This window comes from Charadrius vociferus, unplaced genomic scaffold, assembly GCF_000708025.1.
Source record: "Charadrius vociferus isolate BGI_N301 unplaced genomic scaffold, ASM70802v2 scaffold411, whole genome shotgun sequence".
NCBI lineage: Eukaryota > Metazoa > Chordata > Aves > Charadriiformes > Charadriidae > Charadrius > Charadrius vociferus.
The window spans coordinates 6,713-33,878 of record NW_009646935.1 but is presented as its reverse complement, the minus strand read 5'-3'; the positions used below and the strand labels follow the sequence as shown (position 1 = coordinate 33,878).

At 40.3% G+C, this 27,166-nt stretch overlaps 2 protein-coding genes across 2 annotated transcripts in view; one reads left to right on the top strand and one right to left on the bottom strand.

The window, feature by feature from the left end:
• Nucleotides 1-1,991, bottom strand: part of TRMT61B (tRNA methyltransferase 61 homolog B (S. cerevisiae)) — a 10,790-nt gene extending 8,799 nt beyond the window's left edge. The window contains exons 1-2 of the mRNA XM_009894850.1: nucleotides 1,949-1,991; nucleotides 479-587 (exon numbers count right to left, since the gene is read on the bottom strand). Of these exons, the coding sequence (XP_009893152.1) occupies nucleotides 479-587; nucleotides 1,949-1,991 (152 nt within the window). The remainder of the gene's footprint in view (nucleotides 1-478; nucleotides 588-1,948) is intronic.
• A 2,300-nt stretch (nucleotides 1,992-4,291) lies between these two features.
• WDR43 (WD repeat domain 43) lies at nucleotides 4,292-24,612 on the top strand. Its single transcript, XM_009894849.1, has 18 exons — nucleotides 4,292-4,351; nucleotides 4,530-4,664; nucleotides 5,951-6,072; nucleotides 11,071-11,191; nucleotides 12,401-12,540; nucleotides 13,024-13,126; nucleotides 14,869-14,933; nucleotides 15,278-15,449; nucleotides 15,935-16,021; nucleotides 17,863-17,994; nucleotides 18,423-18,560; nucleotides 19,401-19,487; nucleotides 20,867-20,898; nucleotides 21,705-21,768; nucleotides 22,672-22,785; nucleotides 23,233-23,302; nucleotides 23,727-23,782; nucleotides 23,880-24,612. Exons 1-18 carry the CDS (start codon nucleotides 4,292-4,294, stop codon nucleotides 23,997-23,999), a joined length of 1,818 nt encoding a protein of 605 aa, XP_009893151.1. The 3' UTR covers nucleotides 24,000-24,612.
• Nucleotides 24,613-27,166: the final 2,554 nt, after the last annotated feature.

Sequence of the window (27,166 nt, the reverse complement as noted above, 5' to 3'; positions counted from 1 at the left end):
CCCGCGGCGGGGAAGGGGATGAGGGTCCGGGGGGGGGGAGGACTGGAGCTCCGCTGGGTTCAGCTGCGGGATACCCCCCCACACCCCGCGGTGCTTGGGGCATGTCCACGCGTGACGTCCCCCCTGGGGGGTGTGGGGGGTTGTTGGTCGTGGGGGTAATCCACTCCCCTCAGAGAAGGGATTGCTTCTCACAGGGTAAGCAGGATTGCTCCTCACAGGGTAAGTTTCGCGTGTTGGTGGGGGAAACGGCACTGGAGGTTTTATTAATTTTTTATTTAAACAACAAAAAAAAATACACGCGGGGGAGGCTATCAACAGAAGCACTGACTGTGTAAAATCATTTGTCTTTTGTATAACCTGCATGGAAGAAGCCTTCCTTGAAGGAGCAAGGTATGTTACTTCATGGCACGTGTCACCTTAGTCAAAAAGGTGATGCTACAGAGCAGGTCGGCTGCTGTGTGTCCACTTAGATACATACGGTTCACATTCCAGTAAAGGCAATGTCTCCCTGTACTCCTGTACCCTTGGAAGTATTTCCATGCAAGCTGCTACACTGTCCAGAATATGTCTTCTCAAGCTCAGGAATCCTGCAAGAAGGTATTGAGTAGCTTTATTCAGAGCAGACATCAGAGGGCTTGGATGTGCTCCACCTTGAATTTGTTTTATGTAACTTCACCTCAGTTGAACATTCAACCTGAAAGTATCTGGAGAATATACAGCAAGGTACCTTTTCATCCTCTTTATGTTGAAATAATCCTATTTTCTTTGAGTAGAATATACCCCTTCCTGAGGAAAAAAAATATCCCTTGGATAAAGTATGTGAAATCCACCCCTTTTATCATAAGAAGTAGGGAGGGCTTTTTAAAACACATTTTGCTATATCAATAATTTAGTGTATTTGAAGTACTGTAAGAGGTATTTCAAAATGCGTAGCACACCAATCCAAAGGAAGACAGTATCGTATCATTTTTTTCTCAGTTGAGCAACTTAGTCTCTGAACTTTGAAAACTCCCAGAACATTTGAAGAATGCAGCAGAAAGGTTAGTTTTAGGTTGTCCTTAACCTGTTGTCATGTAACTTTGAAGAAAAAAGGGTACATGCATTAATTGCAGGGCTGCGTAGGTGGTTCTTCACTCTTAAATAATCTGAAACTGGCACGTGAAAATGGGGTTAATCTAGCCTATGTGAAATAAAACCTGACGTAGTGCACTGCTGTGGTGCTGTAAGTCAGGCGCAGGAGGTTTCTGAGTGGCTTTTGAAAACTAAGACTTTTCTAGAGACCCACCCCTAAAAGCCACAGATGCTCTAATTTAACCTGGTTTAGGGTTGTATGGAAAATAAACTTAATCAGACAGCATTTGGCTACCTGTCAGTGCTTTCTGATTATTCCAGTAGTTTGAATGCTGTCCACTGCTTGAAAGTCAGTACATTTTTAAGTGGAGCTGGAAAAGGTACTGGTTCTTGGAATAATTTTGCCATAAATGTTTTTAATTCATTGGTTTGTCCTTAGACTGAAATGAAGGACTAAAGCTGTGGTGATTCTGCCAAATATATTTTATTGAATGTGAGGTTTCTGACATTTAGTCCTTTTTTTTTCTTTTTTTTTATTCCTGGAGAGTTGATGTCTCTCTGGGTAGTACCTAGGGTCTGGTGTTCAGGAGTAAAACTGCCAGTAGATTTCTATAAATGGTGTTTGGCCAAATTGCACCTAAACTAAGCATGTTTTGGACTGCTGCCACATTAATGAAGGCCATGTGTTACAGAGGAATATTAGAAATTGTTTGAACTGCGGGCCCTGGAATTGCTGATGTAGTGGTGGCTTATTGGGATGTTCCCTGCACATGTGCTTTTGTAGTGTCAGTGCTTCCTGCTGGCAGTGTTCACCATCTCTTGCTCCATGTAGTGGTGCCTCATGCAAGACTATGTGGACTATAGACTTTCAAAATACCTTCTTCCACTTTCTCTCTAAGAAGTTGCGACTTCTCTGTCATCTTCAACTCTCAAGACTCTTTGGGCTTCCCCTCATTTTGGTATTTGAAGTGCTTCACTTCACATGTGAGCAGCAGAGATTAGATTTTTGGTTTTTTTTATAAAAAGTCTCAGTGGCTGACCTCAATTAAGAAATTACAGAAAAGTATGTGCATGGTCCCTTTACAAGTAACTTCTTTTAACCACTTCTACTAATTAAAAAGCTGTGCTTTTTCAGGCAAAGCTGGAGGATTTCTAAATAAGCTTCAGTTTCCATGAATCTGGAGAAAAAATCAAAAGGAAATTGATACTTGGCGTAGTTCAGCTCCCCTGTCCTGTCTTGTCCGATCCATGAAAACAAGGTGCTGTTATATTTAACGCCCTGATCCACGAGTGAATCCCACACGGATCTCTGCTGCAGTTAGTAGTCTGTGTACTAATCTAATGCAGGGTGAAGAAGATTGATTGATTTTTTGGGGTGTTTTTTTTTTTTTTTTGTTCTCAGAGTGTTTTTTCAAGTCATCTCCAACATTAATAGGTGTCTGAATTTTCCACTGGTATTTCTTCCGTGCAAAATTTTCGAAATGCCAAAAATTGATGAAACAAATGCCCCACTAATAATGCTGATTATGAGTGGTCAGTGAAGAAACACATGTGAAAAAATAATTGGAAAAATCTTCACTGCCTCTAGCTTTCTTTTTGACACTGGACATAACTGTGGACTTCAGTGGGAATTTTGTTGTACCTTTGGGTTGTTCCAAGGGAAATTGGCCATAACAAACTGAAATGGAGGGTGAACAAATTTTATTTAAAAGATTTATGCAGGGGAAGAGAATAAAATCTGTTCTTCATTGTGGTTTTGCTTCACAGTGGGTTTGTGTGGGGTAATTAGTAAAACTACATAAAGAGATTGAAAAGTACCAGAAAACACATAAGCTATACTTGCATCTCCACTGGTCGTGTGGTCCTTGTCTTTGCATGTCAGACAGCAGTTTCAAGATGGCTTAGTTGGCATTGCTCCCAAAGATTTAACTAGTTGAGTCTTTTCTCATATATTGTCTGAAAACCTGGTTGATTTACTTGGTTGTGCTTTGTGACTGTGATGGATTCTCAGCACCTATGTTTTTGTAAGATTTTATCAACTCTGTTCTTTCCCAGGAAAGATGAAGCCTAAACAAATGCTTGCAAAAAGCCCACTGTAATCTCTTTTCTCAAGAACCTGCTTTTAATGTAAAAGTATCTGTACACCATTTTGGTATTTACTGGCCTAAACCAAAACACTTTTCCTTGCAGAAGGTGTTGTCTGTGTTAAATACAGAGGACAAGAAAGTCCTGCTTCAAAGAACCAAAGCAATCCTGCGCTGTTAAACTTTTAAATCATAGTTGTGGTGAAAACCTCCAAATCCTGATTGTCATCATATCTCTGGACCTGAGTAAAAATTATTTACGTTCACTGTGTGATGCCTGTTGTGTGACAGATTAGCTACAACACATGGAGCTTGCACAGAGCTGATTGCTCACATTTTATCAGTCTCCTTTGGCTTCTTCTGGCTGATCATCAGTGCAAATATATCTGTTGTGTAGAGGAGGCATTAGCTTGTATATGATTTTCTTGTTTTAAAATTGGAGAGAATGCTTTGCTGTGACGTAACAAATGTAAGGTGACTTACCAAAGTCCAATTTAAAAACTAATCAGTAGCATTAGGTATGATTTTTTTTCTTCTGAAGTCCTTGAACAGTTTTTTCTTTTCTTTTTCCTTTTTTGTGTGTGTGTGTGTGTGATTAGTTATGTGGGATTAACCCAGTGAGAATGAATGTAGTGGCTTCTTCTGCCCTCTTTATTTTAGTTTCACATGCTCAAGAGCCAGTTTTATTCTTTCTCCACTTCCCAGTGATGTGCTGCATTCACCTGTTCTTGGTTAAGAGAGATGAAGTGAATCCTTCCTTGAAGTGATTGGTTGATAGGACTTGCAAAGCAAGAGAGCGAAGACTTAAGAATAGCCTGATCATAGGAGGACCGCTGGTTCTGACGACAGGACCTGGGCAGAGCACTTAGCTTCAAGTCCTGGTTGCTTCCCTCTGCAGAGTAGGATAGCATTTTCTTTTCAGGAGTCATTAGGAATATTTAGTATTTGCAAGACTCTTCTGAATAGCTTTTGAGAAGAAACAAACCGATCATTCTTGATCGCGCGTTTCCACTTTGTGGATGAAGTATTCTGATCGTGTTGGTCTTCACCTCTGCCTTTGGAACAGAACACAAGCTCCGTGAAAAAGTTAAATGTGTTTTTTTTCTTCTCGTGTATGTGTGAGTGAGGCTGGCAAAATGGCCTCCACCAAATGTTTCCAAGTGACTCATGGTAACTTCGTTACCTTGTACCTGGAGGTACAAGATGAGTCTCTTGGCTGCTGTGCCCTTCAGCATCTTCATTTTACGTCTTAGCAGAGTTTGTACTGGCTGACTGGGTCTCAGACTTACAAAAATGTTTTACCCTTCTGCTTTAACACTGGGATTAGCTGGTCATACTAATTTATTTCACGTTTTCTCTTTTTCAATTTTCCAGGATGGCCCTCAGAGGAAAAAACGGAAGTCTGAAGTTGTAGAAGTGGACAAGCAGTTAGATATCCTGGCTATTGGTACAGCAGTTGGTAGTATTTTGTTGTACAGCACAGTAAAAGGAGAATTACAAAGCAAGCTAGTAAGTAATACACTCTTCATCATATGCTACCAAATACTGATGATTTCAGTCAGTTTATGCTGTTCTTTCTGCTGCTCAAAAATGGAATAAACTAACCTAATTATTCAGACCTATTTTTTCTCTTAATAGCTGTATATATGGATAGAGATGCAGTAATTCAGGTGCTTAGGAATCTTTAAGTAGTGCTTTTTCTATTGCTGGCAGTATGTTCATGTTGAGAAATCTTATTTTCAAAGTTAATGCAGTATGTTAACATTGGTATGTGTTTATTATTTTGCATTACTTTGAGATACTTGGGCGTACTTTTGCTTCGAAACTGTTAGTTGTATGTGGGGTGATAAATGTACATGAATTTAGAGAAAGCAATGACAGCTTAAAATCATATGTGCAAGTGACACTAGCTAACGAATATCAACACTGTTTTATGGAAAAGCTGTATTTATACCTAAAAACTGTGAACAAAATAAAGGACTTCCATGTTAAAATTTACAGTTTCAATGGGTTTGAAAACACTGGCTACTCTTCTGTAGGAGCAGGACAGCAGATGTTATTTGATGAGTACTTTGTTTTTTACAGATAGGTTGAGTTAAAAGATTATTCCAGCTACAATAAGAGCTGTCACTTTTAGCTGTCCTTATTAAACAGAATGTCTTGCTGTGATATATTTTGTCTTGCTCAAAGCTGATTTGCGGTGATGCTTTTGGGAGTAGTCTGAGCTGACTGGTGCTGATTCAAATAGTGAGATTTTATAAACTCTGGGAAGTATTTTCATAAAGGATTAAAGAGTGTATTTAAGCTGCGGAGATTTTGCTTGTGAAGAGAGGTGAATGATACCCCTTTTCAGGGTCTTCTGATGTGATCATAGCTTGCTCGTGAATGTCAAGTACAAAGGAAAGGCTACTCATCTCTGAATGTACTTAAGCAAGCAGGCGCTTAGATGAGTGTCAGCAAGTCATCTGTGCTAGCCTTTCTTCTGAGCAAATTTCATACTTTTAGGCAGCCTTGTTTGGCTGTGTGTATAAAAATAGTGGGCAGGACAATTTTTTTGGTTAACTCTGAAGTGCTAGAACAAGAATTAATTAAAATACTTATGTGTACGTATCAAAATATGAAATATCTTTAACTTATATAAATGTATATGGCTTTAAAAGCACATTCTCACTTCAAGTTGCCAATGATTTGAATTTAGTTCTTCAGAGAGCAGCTTTTTCATATTGTGGTGTGGGGAAGACTCGGTAGTCAAGGCGTCATTTAATAATGACTTGACCCTCTTTCACCTTTTGTAGGATGGTGGTCATGACAATAAAGTAAACTGTGTGAGATGGCATCAGGACAACTGCTGCTTGTATAGCTGTTCAGACGACAAACACATTGTGGAATGGAACACACAGACCTGCAAAGTAAAGTGGTAAGTGATGCCAATTTTTGATCAAACTTTTTTTGCACTTGCTTTTGTGTATTTCTTCCCTCACAGGTTTTAGTGAGGCCTTGTTGGAAATGCTGCACTCTGCTATCCAGGCTTCATAACCACTGTACAGTGGTTATTGGGGCTGTTGGCTATTATTTTTCTGAGATTGTAAGAGGGTTTATTAAGGGACAAAATAGTAATTCTCATAGTTGGTTTTCTTCCTCTGTGTAATGGAAGACTAGATGAAATCAGTAACTGCGCTGAGAGGAATTTGGGTCCCTCCATGCTAACTTTTAGTGGAATGTGAGCTTCCAGTCACTTTTGTGATGCTGAAAAATCTGAATTCTAGAACATAACATTGGAAATATGGGGGAGCAGATACTGGGACACCTCATCCCAATTAAATTGGTTACATGCACGTGGCTTTGGTCAAAGGGCCTTGCTGTGATGATAACCCACTTGGTTTCGCTCACTACTGATGTGCAGTGGGGACACTTCCACTTGGCTGTCTGAGCAGGCTGCTACTTTCAAAGTACCGTTGAGCTTAGTGCAGAGTAACAGGATGTCTGGTGTAGGCATTTACTTTCTTTTGTAATAATCTGTTTTTAAACTTTAAAGAAGAAACCAAGATTTCTATCCTGGTTGCCTTACTTCAATAAAAGTCTAGTGTGTGATGGCACCTTGACTGTTGTCTTATGCTGTTGTTTTCTTCGTAATGTTTCCCACTGTTGTGTTATTTTTACTGCAGCTTTTGCTAAAGATGGCATAGGCACTGCAGACAGCTCATTGTCAGTAGCCTCTTTGATTTCCCTAGAAAATAAATACATCCTTAGGTTGTATTAAGTTGAGACCCTGATGTAGAGTAGCAGAATATGGCTGTAAAATCTCCCTCTAGCCTTCTTGTCTTAGGATTGAACACACCCAGTTCCCTCACCTTTTCCTCTTACATTACGTGCTCTAGTCCCTGAGCCACCTTTGTGGCTCTCCACTGGATTTACTCCACTGTCAGTGACTTTCTTGTACTGTCCCAAACTGGACATAGTCCTCAGATGCAGTTTCAAAAGTGTTGCACAGGGGAGAGGAACCACTTTCCTTGACCCGCTGACTACACTCTAGCTAATGCAAATCAATATCCAGTTGACCTCATAGTCACAAGGACTCCCTGCTTACTCATGTTCAACTTGACTATGAGGACCGCAGGCTTCTTTTCTGCAAAGCTACTTTCTAGCCATTTGTCCCCAGCCTGTACTGGGATTTTTCCATCCCACGTACAGGACTTTACATTTTCCTTTGAGATTGTGAGATCCTGTTTCTTAAGCCTGCTGAGATGCCTCTGAGCAGCAGCACAGCGCTCCAGCATATTAACTGCTCTCCCTAATTTGCTGTTGAATGTGAATTTGTTATGTGAGCATTCTGTCCTGTTTTGAGGTCATTAATGAACACCCGAGCAGTTACTGAGGGTATTAAACAGTATTGGAATGTCCTTAGGGGGTGACACCAGTAACTGGCCACCAGCTGTACTTCATACCAGTGATCACAACTGTTTGAACTCAATGATCCAGCTAGATCTTATACCTCCTTAGAGTCCATCCATTCAGGCTATATATCTGCAGTTTGGCTTCAAGGATGCTGTGTGTGACGTTATCAGAAGTGTTGATAAAGTCAAGTTAAATGGCATGCGTGGCTCTCCTCATCCACCAAGACTGTTGTCTCATTAAGAAGGCAGTCAGGTTGGTTAGGCATGATTTGTCATTTGTAAATCTGTGCTGGATGTTCCCAGTGACTTTTTTGACCTTTGTGTGCCTGGAAATGGCTTCCAGGTGGATTTGCTGTATAACCTTCCCTGTTGTTTCCTGGATTCTCCTTCTTGTGGATATATTTTGTCTCTTTTTTTTCTTTTTTTCTTTTCAAGTCATTGGGAGTTTCTCCTGAGCACCGTGGCCACTCAAAACAATAGTGTGGTCTTGTAATAACACTGGCCTTAGCAGTTCTGGTTGCATCCCATTCAGTCTTAAGGAGTTGCATATGTTGGATTTGCTGTTGTGATCCCTAATTTTGTCTCCCTTTACTGTGAGGAGTGCTTTGCTCCCTCTGACTCTGGCACTAGGTTTGGAAACATGGGAGGCCTGAGAGACTTTTCTCTTCAGTGTTTTGGCCTTTTCTGTGTACTGAATGAGTCTCTACACCACTCAGCGGCAGGCCCACACTTTCCTCAGTCATCGTCTTACTGCTCCTTATGTGCCATATGTAGGTGTCCTTTTGTTGGCCTTCATATTTCCTGCTGGTTTGAACACCAGCTAAACTGGCTAATTCTGTCCCTGCATGCCTGGACAATATTTTCGTATTCTTCTGTGTAACCTATCTCCACTTTCATCTTCTCTATACTTCTTTTTTGTGTGTTTTTGTTGAGTCAGGAGTTACCCACTTGGCCAAGCCAGCCTTCTGGAATAGCTGGTGATGTTCTGCTCTTCAGAACGGACCATTCTTTTGCTTTGAGGAGGTTATCCTAGAAGACCAACTAGCTTTCCTGGGCCTCTTTGCCCTTTAGGGCAGCATCCAGTGGAAGCCTGTCAGTCAGTTCTCTGAATAAGTTTCAGTCTGTTCTTTTGAATTCCAGGGTTGTAATTCTGCTGTTTATACTGTTCTTTTTTCTTAGGATCTTAAATTCCATTGTCTTGTGGTCATTGTGGCTGGAGGTTGTCATCAACCGTCACATCCCTGACCAGTTCTTCCTTTTTTTTTTTCTTTTTTTTTTTTCTTCTTTTTTGTCTATGAGTAGCTGATCCAGTAAAGCATATTTCATTGTATGGTTCTAAATCACTTGGATCAAGAAAAGGTCTTCAGCTCTTGCCAGCAATCTCTGGAACTGCTTGTGCCCTCCAATGCTGCCCTTCCAGCAGTTGCTGGGGTGGTTAAAGCCCCTTAGAAGAAGTAGGGCATGGGATTATGAAGATTTATCTATTTCTTTTTTAATTGGACAATCTGTAGCAGATGCCCATCACATCACCCTTGTTGGTCTCTTCTCATACCACCTATAAGTTCTACACTGGTCCTTTGCCTGTTTGAGGAAAGCTCCATGCATTCATGCTACCCTTTTGTGGAGAAACCTCTCTCTGAAGCCACCCGTGGACAATTAATTCACCCTATTTTGTATACCATAGTGTGTGTGTTTATGTACAGGTACTTGAGATGGGTCCCAGTCATGCTGCTTTCTCATGAAATGAGAAAATTTTTCCAGTCGTAATTCATCTTGGGTGTTTCCCTCTGCCCCTGTCCCATACTGCTGCTTTTTTTGGGGTCAGTGGTTATAAAAGGTACTTTGAGGCATTGCATTCTTTAATTTTAAAGACAGCAACAAAAACTAATTCTTTGAGTGTATACATTAAAAGTACACCAGCAGTGTAATATCATGCTTTTTGCCTGATTTTTTTTCTCTGGTGATATTGTGAGTCATACCTAAGGTAAATGAAATTGGAAAGAGCAGAAGAAAACAATTCTCTAAAATTTTGCGTAAGTTGATGAGACTAGGAGTTCCTGATGCTCCTGGAGTAGAGAAGTAGAGTTCAACTTTTGATTTGCAGGTGTCTAGACATTTTCCTGTAGGGGTATGGACTGCTGGATGTGGAATCAAAACCACGTGGCTTTAGGCTTGATTTTCTTAATTACTGTAGTAGTAGTCCATAGAACCACTTCAAGAGGTCTGTGCAGCAGACGTTGAAACCTCTGTCAGAGGGACAAGCTGTTGGGGAAGAGAGATTTTCTGAAAAGGGAAGACAAGGTGTTGGAGAGAGGTAGTCTAAAACATTCTGGATGACTTCTTGTTTCTCTGTAGCTTTTTCTTGTCTTAAATACTCTGTATACTGAGATGCATTCTGTACATCTCCTTATGCAGCTTCTTGTTCCATGATATGCGGTTTAAAACTCTTTCCAGTAAAATTATGTAAAGAGTATCCAAAGTAAAAACTAATGGATTTTCGCTGTGTTTTATACTTGGCAGTCTAGTTTAGACTAGTCTTTTTAGTACGTATAGAAATACCTTCTTGGGTTTACATTATTAAATGGTTTGAAATTTTTAGTCCTGACCTTTTCTTTTGAAGAGAATACAGAATCTTACCATATTGCCTATAAGATGAAATTTTGTTTGTCAAGTCTGTAGGCAATAAAACTTTTGACTGCTATGAAATCTAATCAAAAGTGATAGAGTAAATGAGCTCTGCTTCAAAAGACAGGAGAAGTGCTGTCTGCTTGGGCATGTGAAAGTTATTTGGAAGTATTTTCAGAGCAGCTGTTTACAACCAGAATGTGATGGATTGCAGGGTACTTCCTAACTGTAAAGGGTTTGCGTTAATGCTCTCCTTGCAATTTTGTCCTGCAAGAAAGGTGTAGTACTCAGACTCCTACAAAGCATTAAAACAGATGCAAGCTTTTCATGCATACTCTTTTTTTTTTTTTTTTTTTTTTTTTTTTTTCCCCCAATAGTGCTTTGAACCATAGGCCTTTAAGGCCAAGTTTATTATTGTCAATGTCATTAACAGACTTAGGAGGAGGGCCAGGAACTGAATGGGCCTTGAAACTCTGAATTTTAGCATTCAGAAAGGCCTTTCTGAATGGGTTGGTGTAAGCTTTTTGGATTATGGTGCAAAAAGAAGTCTTGAAATGGTATGGCTCCTCTTACCATATTTTGAGTAGCAAAGAACTTTCAGAGAGGAATTCAGAACAGAATAGGCAAATATTTAAAAAAAAAAGTCAATGGTTCAGTATAAAATAGCTTTACATTTTTGAGTTGCTGCATTTTTGTGTAAATTAATTTGAAGGAGAGGAGCAGAAACATAATAGTTTTGACCTCATCTTTGAATACTTAGTTTTTTTTTTTTATAGTGTTTGCCTTAAATTTTCCAGCATGGTTGATGTGCATTTTGAGATTACACTAATGAATATTGTTTTTTCTATTTCTCCATCTTTCTCTCTTTGTACAAAAACTCTCCATCCAAATTCTAGCAAGTGGAAAGGTGACAATAGTAGTGTCACCTCTCTATGCATCAGTCCAGATGGGAAAATGCTGCTGTCAGCCGGTAGAACTATAAAACTGTGGGACCTGGAGACCAAAGAAGTCTACAGAGTAAGTAACTTTGTTAAACTAGGTGCAAAAAGCTATCCTTTTTGATTGGTGACGTTACATATCTAGTGCCTCCTGATAGGACATCTGAAAATTTCACTGAGTGTGAGGAGACAATTGGCAGTTTTGGGATTGCTGGAAGCTGTTGCTGTGATGATACCCTCAACTGTGGTTTCAACTTGCTGAGAGTTGAATGAAGACATTAAATTCCTTGGCTGTGTCTGAGCATGCTACCAGCGCCCTTTCTTAAGCCTGTGGCAGAAAGATGGATGCTGTTCTTTTTCCCTGGGTTGCTTTCTGATACTGCTTCTAGCAGGAGAGCTCAGTTCACCACAGTGTTAGTTACTGCTGGCATGGGTTTGTGCGTGAGCTCCCTGACTCTTAACACTAATCCCTCCTTGAAGCCTTTAGGTTTCTTTGCTAAACTTAGTGTAACTGGTGGTATTATCAGTTTTGCTGTTGAAACAGTTGGAAGGCATAGGAGCAAACCCCTTGTTGTTCTCTGAGCAGGGCTCAGACATGAGCAAATTACCATATTTTAGCTATTCTGTTAATGCAGCCATGTTCTCTTGCCTGCTAGCTGATAGGATGCAGCTAGTCTCTGAATCTGCTGGTATTTGCTCTCAGGTAAGTGTGTACACATGTGCTGTTACTTGTGGACTTGCTGACACATGGCATCTGCTGTGTATGTCTGCATCCTATGATGACCAAACCCATTGTTTACAAAAAGTAGATTGAAGAACCCATTTTTTTGTGGGGGGTGGGTGGTTTTGAACAGCCTTAGTGTGTGTTAGCAGACCTGTGTGTTCATGTTACAGTTGAGAATGAAACTGTGAATCTAGTTTTATTGTAAAAGTTGAAGTGTAAAATTGTGTGTCTGGGGGTGGGGGAGAAATGCTTTCTGACAGTAACAGCAGCATAGGTGGATGTGATTTCTTTTGCATGGACTTAGTCCCAGTGAATTTGTCTTCGATTACCCATTTAACTTTTAAAATTCTGATAAATATCTGGAGGGTCAGAAAAAGTTTCCTTGAAATACAGAAATGCAAGGAAGCTGATCGCTATTAAAAAATTACTTAAATGTCCTTGTTGACTTAGTAACTAACACTTGAATCTTTCCTTTCTTTGTTAACTAATATTTTAAGTTTTGGCATATGACTGCTTATGGCAATCACTGAAATATTCTTCTTTTTTTTTTTTTTTCTCTCTTAGCATTTCACAGGCCATGCTACATCAGTGTCATCATTAATGTTTACCACAGTGAAACCTATGAATGAAAATAAGCCCTTTGATGGAATTACAGGGCTTTATTTCTTGTCTGGAGCTATACATGACCGGTTACTGAGTGTGTGGTATGTAAGCTTTTCATAATTTGTAACTTTGATTATGATCAGTATTGAGGATAGACTCAACAAGTATGTTCTGTGATTAAACAGAAAGTTAAGCAGAAGGGGCACTCTGGAGAAATGCAGCAGTGATCTCTTAAAAGGTGCTTTCAACTCACTGATTGTTGAATGAAGACGGGAATTTCTTCGGCTGTGTCTGAGCAGTTTGAATTACTAGCGTATGCCAGGAACATACTGTGTAATGGGCTTCTTTGTACTTACTGTAAGGTTTATGCTAAGTTTTCTTGGTAAATTTCACTTGGGAGTTACTTTGCGCTTGGAATTTAGAACACTTTCTAAGCTGAAAGCTGAAATTACAGCTATGACTATTTTTGGGTGGGGTAGATACTACCACAGTTGCTGGTGATTTATAGGTTTTATAATGCTTTTTAGGTGCAGAAGGTGCTGTTTGTGCTATGGTAAATAATGTGTACTGTTTGTGTCTTCCAGGCAGATCAGATCAGATAGGAAAGAAAAGAATGCTGTGATGTCTTTTACAGTAACAGATGAACCAACTTTTATTGATCTTACTGTATCAGAAGTCAAAGAAGAGGTAGGAGCAATAGTTTGTAAGCAAATGTGTTCAACAGTTTTCAATTGTCACATCAGTTTTCTTTCAACGGTGCAAAGAAAGAAGCTTGGTTTGTATGTGGGTTCTGTTATGCAGAGATGAGAACTGGCTGCCAATTCATGGGTGTAAGGATATATACAGGTGCATTTATAAAGCTGATAGTTTGAAATAGTAATCTTCAAAGCTACTAAGTGCAAATTCAGTGTTTTCTTCAGAAATTTTGCTTGTAGTGGCAGAAATGTCAGTTGTTTCCTATTTAGAGCAAGTTATTAATCAAAATGGTTGTTACAACTTGGCAGCAAAAAAAAACCAAAAAAGAAATTCTTTCTAAAAATCCGGTTTGGGTATGGTCCTGTTTTTTTCTGATCTCAAGTGGCTTTGGCAGTGTAACTGCATATTGAATTAGCTAGCCTTCAATAAGTTAAAGTAGCATTGTGCATTCTCCAAGTCTATTAATTTCAGCAAGTACAAGTCTTTCAAAGTAGTTGTCTTTTGAAAAATGTCTGCACATGAAACATGTTCACAAACTGTTTCAGTAATTATTTAAAACATTTTTCTCCTGCTGCCTTTAGATTCCTTTTCTAAAAACAGTATTTCATGCTATATTTTCTAATTTTTCCAGTTGTGCCCTCTTACTTACTGTGTGTATTGAATCACAGAATCTTCAGAGTTGGAAGGGACCTCTAGAGATCATGTAGTCCAACTCCCCTGCTAAAGCAGGATTGCCCAGAGCACATTACTCAGGACTGCATCCAGGCGGGTTTTGAAAATCTCCAGAGAAGGGGACTCCACAACCTCCCTGGGCAGCCTGTGCCAGTGCTCTGTCACCCAAACCGTAAAGAAGTTTTTCATAATAAGGTCTCCCCTCAGCCTTCTCTTCTCCAGGCTAAAGAGTCCCAGCTCTCTCGGCCTTTCCTCATAAGGGAGATGCTCCGATCCCTCAATCATCTTGGTTGCCCTTCGCTGGACTCTCTCCAGCAGTTCCCTGTCCCTCTTGAACTGGGGAACCCAAAACTGGACACGATATTCCAGTTGTGGCCTCACCAGTGCGGAGTAGAGGGGGAGAATGACCTCCCTCGACCTACTGGTCACACTCTTCCCTATGCAGCCCAGGATTCCACTGGCCTTTTTGGCGACAAGGGCACATTGCTGGCTCATGGATAATTTCCTGTCTACCAGGACCCCCAGATCCTTCTCCTCAGAACTACTTCCCAGCAGGTCCACCCCTAACCTATACTGGTGCTTAGCATTCTTCCTCCCCAGGTACAGGACCTTGCACTTGAAGATATGAATATTCTGTAATGTACACCTGTCATTTAATACTCATCTCGGTTTCTTTCCTCTAAGCATATTTACAATGTCTGCGCCTTTGTAGACCTGTGCCTATAGACATGTTGGGTACCATTCTTTTTTTTTTTTTTTTGGAACTTTTCTGCATATGATGACATATGTTCTCTACTGTGCAAACTGTTCACATTCAGATATCTTAGTAGTGACACAGTGAAGTACAGTTATGAGTTATCTTTTTGTCTCTAAATAGTTGTACTAAATGTTCCTGAGATGTTAGTGTCTTTGATCTTCATTACGGATTTAGTTATCTCTTTAATGTGTTAAGTTACTGAAAAAAGTCAAATTGTAGCCATGCAACTGTCTCTTGGTATTCTGTACTTATGGGAGGTTTGTCTTTTGACCTAATTAAAATCTTTTACTGTGCCTTCTTTCAGCCTGTGAAGTTAGCAGTTGTGTGCAGAGATGGGCAGTTGCATTTATTTGAACATATCTTAAATGGGTAAGTTAGTATTTGTCTTGAGGGTGTCTTTGGGAGAGGTCTGGAATTACCGTAATGCAAAGTTCAGTCTTGTCATGCTGCTGCCTTTAAGCTCTTATATCTGATCACAAACCAGTTTTCAGCTTGTATTTTGTCTTGGGTTACTGGACACATTTTTGGAGAACTTACTTGTTGGGGGCTATGCTGCACTTTGGTATTAAGTATTGCTTAGCCGTCCGTAAAAGGTGTAAACTGGCTGAGTTTGCTGATGACCTGCTGATGAAAGGTGCTTAGATGTGCAAGATACTGAAGTGTTTAAGCTAAACATCTTGGATTTTTTTCATTCCTTTTTCTTTTTTTTCCAGTTATTGCAAAAAACCCTTAACATCAAACTGTACTGTCCAGATAGCAACGCCTGGAAATGATGAGGACTCCACACCAAAACCAGTCCCTATTCTAGCAGCTGCATTTTGCACAGACAAACAGTCTCTGCTGCTTGTGTATGGAAACCTCTTACAGCCCATCATAGAGAAAGTGGTATGTAAAAGTAACTGGAGAGGTTTTGGATTTTGTAATAAGGACTGCACACTGCTCTCAGTTGGAGGGATTTTTTTTTCCACTTCTTTTGAATTTGTATAACAAGACAAAGCTTATTCCTTCCCCCTTTTCTGGGAGCTATGACTGTTGTCCCTGAGCTGTTTTGAAAGGCAATTTGTATTCTTCCATTCTCTCAATTAAAATGCAACTTGATATTACTGCTGGCTGTTTCTTGCCATTTCAGCTGTTACTGAGTTAGGCCATCAAAACTGGTTTTAACACTCTCAGTTTACCTGTGTGAGCTTCTTTGGAAAGCGTAGAGATCTGGTAACAAAAGGCAGATGTGCAAAGCAGCTGCTGTTCTAGAGTGAAAAAAAGTTCATTTTACTTTATATGTCTGGAATTTGTTCTCATCTTTCAGTAGCGTAATGAATCACAGGGGTCAATCTCAAATATATTAACTGGTTTTGTTCCTGTCCTTCTAGTCTTTGAACACCACTGAATCCCACATATGTTTGATAAGGGACGTCCAGAAAGTGTTATCACTTAAAACAGATGTTGCTCTAACAAAGGTGAGCTTTGCGTGAAACGTGATTTTGTTGCTCCTCTTGTTTTACTTTGTAAATGGTAGAATTCACTGCTGTCTTCTACAATGAGGTTGGATTTCTGGATGGACCTGCTCAGAGCTGCAGTGATAGCTACAGATGTCCATAGCACTCAAGAGTGTGTGGGTAAAGTGTGCTTTGTGGCTGCTGTGTGTCCTCTTGCACACAGTTACCTGCCTGTAGCTCACACCAAGTCCTGTTCTCAGCAGGTCTGCTTGGTAGACAGGACTGGCTGATGGTTTCTTTTCTGCTTAAGATCAGTCCTACCCCTAGAGTCTGTCAGTTTGTACAGCCTCTTTGACACTGACGGTTTGGGGTGAAGTTGGGATGGCTTTGGTTTACAGTCTAAATAAAATGTAATGGAGCCTTAAAGGGTATGTCCTTATGGCTTGTTCCCGAGGTGGCCTTCACGATTTCTTACTCACAGGAGTGTGGCACCTGGGAATGTGAGCTTGACACTTAGATGGCAACAGTGTCCACTGAGGCCACTTGCCACTGTTTTCTCTCATGCAGGATCCTCTGGGGGTTTAGAGACAGGCTGTGAAGTTCTTAATCAGTGTGCATATTCAAGGCCTTGAAGATTGGAAACGCTTGAAGTATCAGTGAAGTGAGCAGACAGCGCTGTTTTTCTAACCCTCGAGTTACCTACCGGATCTGGTGCTCCATCAGCCAGGCGGGGTTTTGTGCTGATTCCTCAGTCCTGGAGCTGGTGGGTAGCAGAGCTGAAATGCAGTGAGAGATGTAGGAACTCCCTGGCATGCAGTGATGATACGCATCTTGGTTTCGCTTTTTGCTGAATTCCAGTGAAGACAAATTTCTCTTGGCTGTCTGAGCATGCCTTGTGGGGAGAAGGTCAGTGTTTAGTGTGGTGAGCAAAGGGGGTAGTATTTTAACACCATTGCTGTTCTATGGTAAAAATCTTGAGCCACAAAATCAATTTTTTTTACTATTACACACAGCATATGGAAGTTGCTTTTCTCACTGTAATAAATTATATTTGTGTCACTTCAGTGGGCACCCAGCAGGGCTCCCACAAGTACAAAAGTTTGGGCAAGTACTTCAAAAAAAGGCCCCCACAGAAGTGCTGTGGTTAAAGAAGTGTTCTGGAAGTAGCAGGTAGTGTTCTTGATATTCTGGAAGTGGCATACTCCCTTATGTCCTCTGTGGGTCAGGGGAGCACTTGGTTATTAAATGTATTGCCTTTAAAATTTGATCTCCTTTGTGTCCATTGAAGATGGATACCATAGCTTGTTTGGTATAACCTAAGATTGCTCTGCTTGTCATCGTGATCATAGTCTAATTCAGACTACTGAGTTCTGCGTGTGAGCAATCCCTAGAGGAAAATCGGTGAGATTGAAGTGAATAGTAACCACCTTTTACTGTTATGTTGTGCTGCTGTTCGTGATCAGTTCTTACCTTCGAAGCTGAATTAATCTGTGTACCATTTATGTGCCTGACTATTAGTACACATGGTATCTAGTGCTAGCAAACATCCAAATATTTGTTGTTGGGTACAAACACTTAGTTCAATAAGTGTTATGGAACAAGCTTGTAAGAAAAATGATTCACATGTGATTCCAAAGAGACTGTTGCTTTATTTAATTACGAAAACTAGCTGACTGTTTCTTGAAGTTATTAATTGCTCTTAAAAATGCGGGATTTTCCTAATATATATGTCAAGAAAATGGGTTGTGGCAGGATAGTTTTACTGTGCATGTGGGAGTCTTGGAATAAAATAGGTATTTTCAATTGGAAGAAAGCTCAAGATAGTAGCACTTCATGCAAATCTGGTTATCTCTGTCTACTAGGTAAAGACACCTGTTGTGAACTCAGACACCAAAGTTCTAGTACCTGGCATTCCAGGACATAGTACAGCTGTCAAAACTCCATCCTCGGGAAAAGAGAAGAAGAAAAACAAGAGGAAACCAGGAGAGACAGAGGTAAACACAGCAATGACAGAGATAGAATCACAGATCATTGTTGTAATTTCTTTAGGTGAACTTGAACTTGCTTTGTTTGGTGTGGAAGCAAGGTTAATGATACCATTTTTTTGTATGAAGAGAATTCCCTCTGCTCAAAACCTTCCTCTCATTCAAGCCATGTGTGCCTTGCCCATGGTTTTGCCATGTTCCGGCAGAACTTTGTGGCAAGCTTGTGTCTGTCTCTCTGTGCTAAGGTATATTACTGCTTTTCAGTCAAAACTTCATCTTCTCTTCTTTTCTCAGGCTATTTTTTGTCACTACATTTAAAAGAGTATGCAAAATTTATGTTATTTTCCAGCAGAGTGGGAGGGAATGCTGTAGGTTAGGTACTTAGCTTTCAGCTGATGTTTCTGAGAAACTGCACTGCCCTTGTTCACTGTCTGCAGGAAAGCATTGAAGAGCGCCTAGAGGCATTGGATATTGATGTGAGCAAAGTAAAAACTCCAGGTGGCCTTCCACAAACAGATAGCTTCGCGGTACTTTTGGTTCAGGGCTTGGAAAGCAACGATGCAGAAATCTTAAATGTAAGTGTTCCAGGATCATTGTATGCTGTTTAATCTGTTCACTGAGACTTGTGGGGAGCCTTCCTGAAAGCCAAGGGCGCTGAACAGTCAAGAACTCGCTGTTTCTCCCAGGTGCTTTTTGCTGTTTTGCCACTCAAGGCAGCAGTACTATAAATGATAGCAGCAGCATTACTTTTGTTGTTACCTGCCTTGCTTTCGGAGTTGGTCCATGAACTTTGAGGTGCATCTGTTTATGATAAATTTGTTATGTCACAGTTCAGATGTTTTACAAGCGATGTTACTAATGCAGCCATCTTCCCTTTAGCTTGAGCTGGAGCATAATCTGTGTTTAGTCTCCCGAGTGTACGGTTTCCAAGTAGAGAATGTTTGAAAAATGCATTGATGACAACAGTTTCAAGTGAAAAGCTTACTGTTGCACTAGGAGGAAATAATAGTTCTGGGGCAGGGAAATGAAATCTTAAGAATTGGATGCTGAATAAAAATTACTTGTCACAGATACTGGTGAAAGGCATTTGTTTACAGAAGGCAAGCACCGAAAATAGAAGGGAAATTTTAATATGCCTGTGATGCTTTGTTTCTAACATGGGGTGGGTGGGCTAGAGGCAATGCTGGATTGTTTTAGATGGGTTAATCAGTGTCTTATGTTGTTAATTGTAGCAGACTTGAAAAATGGAACTCCTTTTCACAATAAATCTTCTTTTACTTGTTATCATCATCTTAGCATACAAAGGTAGTGGAGTAGAAAAAGAGATTTAAAGCCAGGAATTTTTGATTATGCTTATTGCTCATACACATGTTAAAACTGAATGGTTCTCTGATCATATTTTTCCATTTTAACAGAGAGTGCTTAACACAAGAAAAGAAAATGTAATAAAGAACACAGTAGCCAGAATGCCTATACATGCTGTCATTCCACTGCTGCATGAGGTAGGAGAGACTGTGTTTCTTGTTCTGTCATACAAGCCACGTTTGGTTTGCATTCTAGCTGGGGAAAATCCAGGATATGTCTCTCTATTTTTACCAATGAAATTCATTTGGTAGTTTTACAGGACAGAAATTGTTCTTAATTTATGCTCTTATATTCTCTGCCTGAAGCTTAACAAAAGGACAAACTGCCACTGTCAAAACTATGCAGAGCACTAGATCATGTAATATTATCTTAAATGATTATATGGGAAAAAGAAAAGAAAGAGGTTAAGGTAAAGCTTGTTTAGTCCATGGCAAACCATTAGTACTACATCTTCTTTTAAACTATTAAAATGGATGATAATTTGAAACATGAAAATAGCAGTGCTATCCAGAGCAAATTATATGAGCATAAATATGCTAGATACTCATGTGAAAGAAAAATAGAATATGTACTTAGAGCAGTGAGTTTAGCTAGCACTTGGAAATTGAGGGGCAATTTCTTTCCTCATTTGAAGATAGCTCAGAAGCCCGGTTGCTATATTTAAGCTTTGTGGTGTCACTTAGTAATAATTTTAAAAAGGATTTTGGTTCTGAACTGCTTATTCAGTGATATTAAATAAAATCTGTGTTTGGACAGAAATATTTTAATCATTAGCCTTATCTAGACATTACTTTATTTAAACTGAACATCGATTAGTTGCTCCTGTTATGTGAATGACATTCTATAATGTAAGTTAATGGTTAGATTTCTCTTGTATTCTAGTGTGCTGGCCACAAGTAAGATTTGATTTTTACTTGTGGTGCTAAACTGAATTATGCAGATCGCCTGTTTTTGAATGTTTAGACTTCCTTTAAAAGTGTATTGTTACACCTTCTTAAACTTACGTTAATGAGGTGCGGTGTTTCTTCTCTAGGAGCTTTGTCAGAGAATCTAAGTGCAAGTGTTTTACTATATTATCCCAGTATGTAACTGTCCCCTCCAGAGCTTAAGATTTGTTTGTGAGGTAGCCTTTACCTGATACTACCTTCACTTGTTTCCTGAACTTGTCCACCTTTTAGCAGCTGCTCTACTAAGCAGATATGCAGAGACATATAAACAAAGGGATTTCCTTCTTACTATTCCTGCCAGCTTTAAGTTTCCCTGGATGTATTGCCTATTGGGAGTTACGGTTTTATTGTAATAATGAAACTCAGCTTCTGCAAGTTATCAGCCTGCATATAGGATGGTAGAGCCAGCAATGTAATGTTCTGGAGCCTGGCAATGGTTGATCCTAGCAAACTTCAAAAGCCTGGAGATCTTTCTGCCCCAATATTGGGGCTGTCACATGGATGCAACGTTGGGTTTTTAAACTCATTATGTATTTGTTACTTACTGCTGGCTATTTTTGTCCTTTTAGCTTACGAAGAGATTGCAGGGCAACCCATACAGGTAAGAGACAACTCAACTACAGTTTAATTCACCTGAAACTTTTCTAGTGTGTGCATTATGGTCCCTCTCTCCATCTACGTGATTGATTTCCATAGTACCTGTAATTAAACTGCAGCATCTTGAAGTAAAAATTGTCACCTGATTGTGGGTGCAAAGAAAACTTCCATTAAGGCAGTGCTGTGCCAGAATGGCTGAACTGAAATTAAGAAGGGAAAAGGATACTTGAAATAAGGATATAACCCCAAGAAAGTATCTGAAGTCCCAAAATACTGACACTGTGGGCCTGATCAATATGTAAACTAAAATAACTGTCAGATATGTAGCTTGTTTGGTTTAATTATCAAATATATTTGGACATGTCCTGGTGTTGTGTTTGTTTAATAACAAAACCAGCTCTTCCTGCCCCTGCCTCCCAATCTTGTTGTATTGCTATAAGGATGTCTTTGCTGAGACTAGCTGTACTTAGTTGTGGTGTTGTGTTTTGTTTTGTTTTGTTTTTTTTAATAAAAATTCCCTCATTGTAGGTGGAGAAAGAAGTAGCATGCTTTGATCTTTTATTCCATTAAACCAGAAGCACAGACCCCTGAACATCTCTAGTTTAATCCCTCACTTAAATGTCTGTTCTTTTCCTAACAAATAACTTACATAGCTATCTCATCTGGATAGCCAAACTGTTATATTTCCAGCTGCATTTATCTTTTTGTGTAATGAAAGAGGAGTGCTTTCTAGACAACTATTTAGCATCTAGAATGTGAAATGGGTGTTTCTCAGCCAGTATCTCTTTGATATTTATTTTTCTTTCCCAGTGCCTCATTAATGGTTCGATGGCTGAAGGCTGTTTTTACTCTACATGCATCCTACCTTTCCACAGTAAGTATTTTGTGTTAATGCTAATGCACGTGACTAAAACTAGATTTAAATGCTTAAATATAAGTAGGATCTTCCTTTAGGAATCTGTCTCCTGCTCTCCACATGCCTCAGTGCCCAAATCAATGTACAGAGGGCTATACTTCTGCCACTTTTGCCAAACTGCTGCACACTGGCTGTGAATTGTTTGTCTTAGTCATTCATGACATAATTATAGTCATTCCAAAGTCAAGCCAAGATAAGTTATGTCATCCCTGTGACAGGGAACAAAACTACTGCCAAAGAGTAATCCAGCCTGTGTCGCTAAATCGTACAGAACAAGATTTGTCTTGCTGTTGTAATGCTCATCTTGAGACTATCTTGGGCATGGCTAGATTTATAGGGTGAAGGTGGGCCAAAGTTGGCAGGGTGGTAAGTAATGTGGTAGCTTCTGGATTGAAGTCCAGCCTTGCCTTACAAGCAAGGATGGATAAATCACTCTTGCTCAGGTAAGAAAAAGGCGTTTTGGCACTGTTAGTCCTCTCTTCCGTTTATTATAGGATTGCTGTGCATCAAAACTTGCACGTGTTGTTGATGCTGCATTTGTACACTGGTGTATACTCAGTTCCTGTTTATACAGCTTTCTGAATAGTGCTTCAACACCTGCTTACAGCGGTGACCGTGGAAAGGAAAAGTAGTATGAGAATTGCCATGTTTTGAAAGTAGATGTGTTTCTAAATGTGGCTAAATGTTAATTGATCAGGCTGCAGGTGATTTCTGTGAACCCTCAGCTCTCCCTTTTGTTTAGAGTAATGTGAGCCAGGATCGCTTGCCCCAAACATACAAAGTTCATATATAAATTTAAAAAAGACATTTGTGATGTGTTGGTCAACAGCCTAATTTTTCTTCACCCTCTATTCTCTCAAGTTGCCAGACCTTATTCCTCAGCTGGGAATGCTATACCAGTTAATGGAGAGCAGAGTAAAAACTTTGCAAAAGCTTTCCCGTCTTCACGGAAGACTCTTCATTCTTGTCACCCAGGTGAGCTCCAAGTAAATAACATGGGATGTGTAGGAGAAGTATTGTTTGCAGACTTAACCTCCTGTTGTGATTACATCTGATGGGACCTGTCATCAGGAACTTAATACAGCTGCTGTACAGCTACTCTGATAACGCTTAAAGCAGTACGCTTAGTTGGCTATCTGGATCCGGTCAGTCCATGCGCACTGGAAGTGCGACACATTTTTTCCTGCCAAATGTGTCTACTAACCCATAGAGTTTTAAAGGGGAATAAATAGGACGTACTGGGCCACTTCAGAGCAGATGCTTCTAAAATTTTACTTCGTAAAGTCCTTCGTACTTGTTTTGCTGTTAAACTACTACATGTTAAACTTGATGTAGACTTCATTTACATTGTTATGAGTTTTCTTGACTTTTAAGGTTGGAACATATGATTGCATCTAAGGCTAACCTGCAAATTCCATTCAGGTTGCAGCGTCGGAAACAGTTCAGGATGTAACTGAGGTTAATCAGACTGCAAAGCTGGTATATGAGGATGGTAAGTGTTGTATGCTAGGTGTAACTCAGCTCCTGAATTCACATGACAGCCAATACTTGATGTCTTTTCATCATGTTCCTGTGCTTATCTGCTTATCTGTTAGTGTACAATCTACAGTAGAGGGTTTTTGTGGGAGGTCCATGGCAGGAAAGGCAGTGGTTAATGATGTGGGCATGTTGTGGTTGGTGGTTCTTTCCTTCCTTCCCCTCCTTTTATTCCTTTCCCTGCTTCACAGATTAAGGAATTGGTTAATTGGAAGTTCAGTGTGCTGCTTAACTTAACTGATAACGCCAAATTTCTAGTGTAAGCTGCCCTTTTGCTAAGGTAGATACAGTCAAGGCACTTTTATGTTGAGTTGGCTTTGTTTGCACAATGACAGTTTAAAGTCTGTTCTCGAGACTAAGGAATTGTTTTCTTTTTGCAGAATCCTCTGAGGAGGAAGGCTCAGATGATGAGATGATTGCAGATAAAGACTCTGATGTAAGTGGGGTTGCATGGGATCTTCTCCTATTTGCTTGTAACAGAAATTGTGTTACTGTCAAAGGTGCAAACATTCCTGTTTATTTGTTTCCGGCAGGAAAACTGGGATGAAGATGAAGAAAAAGAGGAGCAATCTGATGAACAAGACATGACTGTTGAAAAGGAGATCAATGGTGATTCTGATTTGGAACCAGAAAACGAAAGTGAAGAAGAATAACAGCACGAAAGAATAATTTTATCAGTTAAAACCAGTGGGCCACCAAACTCTCTGATTCTGGATCATCTTGCCGAAAGATGCCACGTTTGCATATGGGGAATGCAGACTCGTGCACGGCCTGTGTGCAGAGGCACATGTGGGGCACTGTGCATTTCTGAATCCAGAATGTTTAACCATGCCAGCCTTCTCTCGCCCTGTTTCCCTGCGCTTACTTATAGAAACATTTCTTCCACCTCATGGTCAGATTATGCCTGTCATGTGGACATGCATTTGTATCTCAAGTGAAATAAATCTGCCACCGCTGTTTGTGTGGTAAACTTGGTTCAGCTTTACATTGAATTTGTTTCAAATATTCAAGGATCAAAGACAACTGGTCTATACCTTCTTTCCATGCTTCAGTTAGCAATAGCAAGTGGGCATCCTGCTACATTTTTAAAAAAAAAAAAAAGGAAAAGAAAAAAGGAAAAAAAAAAGATATTTTTGTAATATTTAAATTCTCTACTGGATATCTTTTTTTCCCCTCCTCATTGGTTTAGCCATGCCTTGGCAATATGTAAATGCCAACCTGACGTAAAATGGCTTTTTCTTTTTTTAACAAATTTGAACTCGAGACTTTTCTATGTATAAATCAATGACTTTTCTTGTGCTTCAAAAGGACATTAGAACTATCACTGGCTCCTAATGTTGTTTTAATGGAGGCTGTATATAAGTTTAATGCTAACCCAGAGGACAGACTGCGTTGAATCGGGTGGCGAGAGGGGAGTAACAGGGGAAATGAGAAGGTGAATGCTTGTGAATACATAGCGCACAGCTGTACCTTTATTACAGATTTTTAATCTCAGTGGCAGAACAAGGACAGCTATTTGCTCAGCTACTGGAAGCTGAAGTGGTGCAAACACATTTTTAAGAGCAAAACAAGGTAAAGGTTTGAGCCATTCACCACTATAATGTACAATAATATATTTGTCTATAAATGGAGCTGTTGCAACTAAATACCACCCTCTTTGTAAAGTGAATAAATATACATCTCCTTTACCAAATACCTGTCCTGTGGTGTTTGTTGAGAGAGACCTTAGGTAGCTAAGGGTGGTGGCTAAGGATGAAGTGCTGTTTGTAGAAAGCAGATTTCTAGTGGAGGAAGAAGCTGACCTAAAAGGTTAATGTTCTGCAAAGCATCAATTGTTATTGATTTCTTAGCTCCCTATGTTTCAGTCCTATCCGTTGGTTTGTTCGCTGCTTGGGGATTGCATTGGGGTTGCAGTGTTGTCTGGAGGCGTAGGGGACTGTGTCATTGGCAAAGGTGGAAGAGACATGCTCTGTCATTGGAGAGGAGGAGGTAGAAGGGCAGCAGTTGGAGGCTTCCAGTCTTTTTTACTGACAGTAAATTAGTGTCTTGATTTGTAAAGCTGGGCTTTTATTTCATTTCTGCGATGCTGTGAAAATGAGTGACAACACTTGGTGGCTCGTGTGAGTACACACCGCGCACAAATTAGGCTGAACTGATATGTATGTTTTTAACCAGTATTGATGTTACTATATGCAGGCAGGCTTCAAAGCAGGTGAAAGGGATGTGAATGAAGGTCTGTTGCATCTCAGGTGAGTGTCAGTCTGCTGAGCTTTTGGGGCATGGAGTAACACGAGGAGCAGCTGTGTTTTGGTTGTGCTAGGTCCTACATGCATCTGTGCCCCAGCCTTTCCAGAAGTCAAAGCAGCAGCCCTGGGTGGGGGTCAGAGCAGGCTGAGTATCTTCTTGGCACTGTGTGGGTAGGGGGAGTGGTGGCACTGGAAACCTGCCGCCCCTCCCAGTTGCACCTGTAAGGTATGCATTACCTGTGTCCAGCCTTTCAGGGCACCAGAAACCTGTTGCAGGAGTGGAGCTGTGGGAGAACCTGACAGCGGGAAGAGGATGGGGATTTCAAGAACTTTTTGTTTATTCTTTGGTCTTGCCAACATTTAAGATTCTGCAAATCTGCTTCGACATCAGACAACAAGCTGGTAGCAGGGGTACGCGTTCTGGTCTCCTACTCTGGTGTTATGACAGCTGAGTCGCACTGTCCTCTGAGTCCTCTGCCTGTATCATCTTCAAGGAGCTCTTCTGTGTGAAAGTTTGGGTATGGCAGCTGCAAGCAATTTGTCTGGTGGTGCAGTTCCAAAAATTTCCCACACCTGAGAGCTGATAACTGACAGTTCTGTGCACTTGCTAATCCTTACAGCTTTTTATCTGCAAAGCCACGTCTCAGCCAGCGGATGACTAAGCTGTTTGTGTCTTCATCTTTCAAAGGTGCAGCATCGTCTGGAGAAAGAGGCTGGAAAGAGGGTAGGTCCTCCCCTGCAGGCCTAATTCTGGTAGTTTTGGGGCAATGAAGAGAGTAAGGAGGACAGACTACTTGCTCATTCAGAGCAGCGGGAGGCTGGGTGAGGGTTTGTGTAAAAGCGTGCAAGGTGCGTCCAGAACAAGCCTCTGCGGTTGAGCAATCAACAAATCAACGGGATGGAAACTCTGAGGTGTCGTTTTGTTTTTATTTGCCTAACTAGTATTGTGTCCCATTTATAGGTCTGTATTTAACGTTTGTGGAGTCGTCACTGCACAGTGTGAGGGATTTGTGTTTGCTATTTTTCACGTGGTGGTGGCCTTATGTCCAGGTTACAGAAGTAAATAAACATTTGACTGTGATAAGGCGCAATACCATAGATGGCCAGGGGGTGTCACACCAGCTCCACAAAAATTCCTTGCATTACCGGGCAGCAGGAGCAACCTGTGACTTGTGCCTTTGAGGATGACATAATCGCACTGTTGCTAAATGCATCGCTTTTTTTTTTTTTTTATGGTTCTGCTTCCAAACAGACTTAGTACTACACCGGGACTTGGTGGAAAAGGTGCTTGTTGCCTCTTTTGCTAAATATTTCGGTGTTTCATCTGATTCTTGGAAGTTTGGTAGGAGAATAAGAGCTGTCCGTGTGGGAGGTGCAGCTGTGTCTGTTAAAGGTCCTGCTGTGTAAACTCTTGGAGTATGGATGTTTTGCTCTCGGTCTCCCCGCATGCTATGGGAAGTGATTTAATTGGTTTTCTAAATCAAGGTTTTTTTTCTTCATCCTTTAAATTACTTTTGCTAATGGCTTCTCTGTCCCAAAATAACTGTCTCAATGACCTTGATTAAGAAGAAGAA

Coding starts and splice junctions, on each gene's coding strand:
- WDR43 (XM_009894849.1), top strand. CDS start 4,292: ATGGCCTCCACCAAATGTTTCCAAGTGACTCATGGTAACTTCGTTACC. Junction 4,352..4,529: donor TCGTTACCTTGTACCTGGAG/GTACAAGATGAG, acceptor TCAATTTTCCAG/GATGGCCCTCAGAGGAAAAA. Junction 17,995..18,422: donor GGAAACCAGGAGAGACAGAG/GTAAACACAGCA, acceptor CACTGTCTGCAG/GAAAGCATTGAAGAGCGCCT.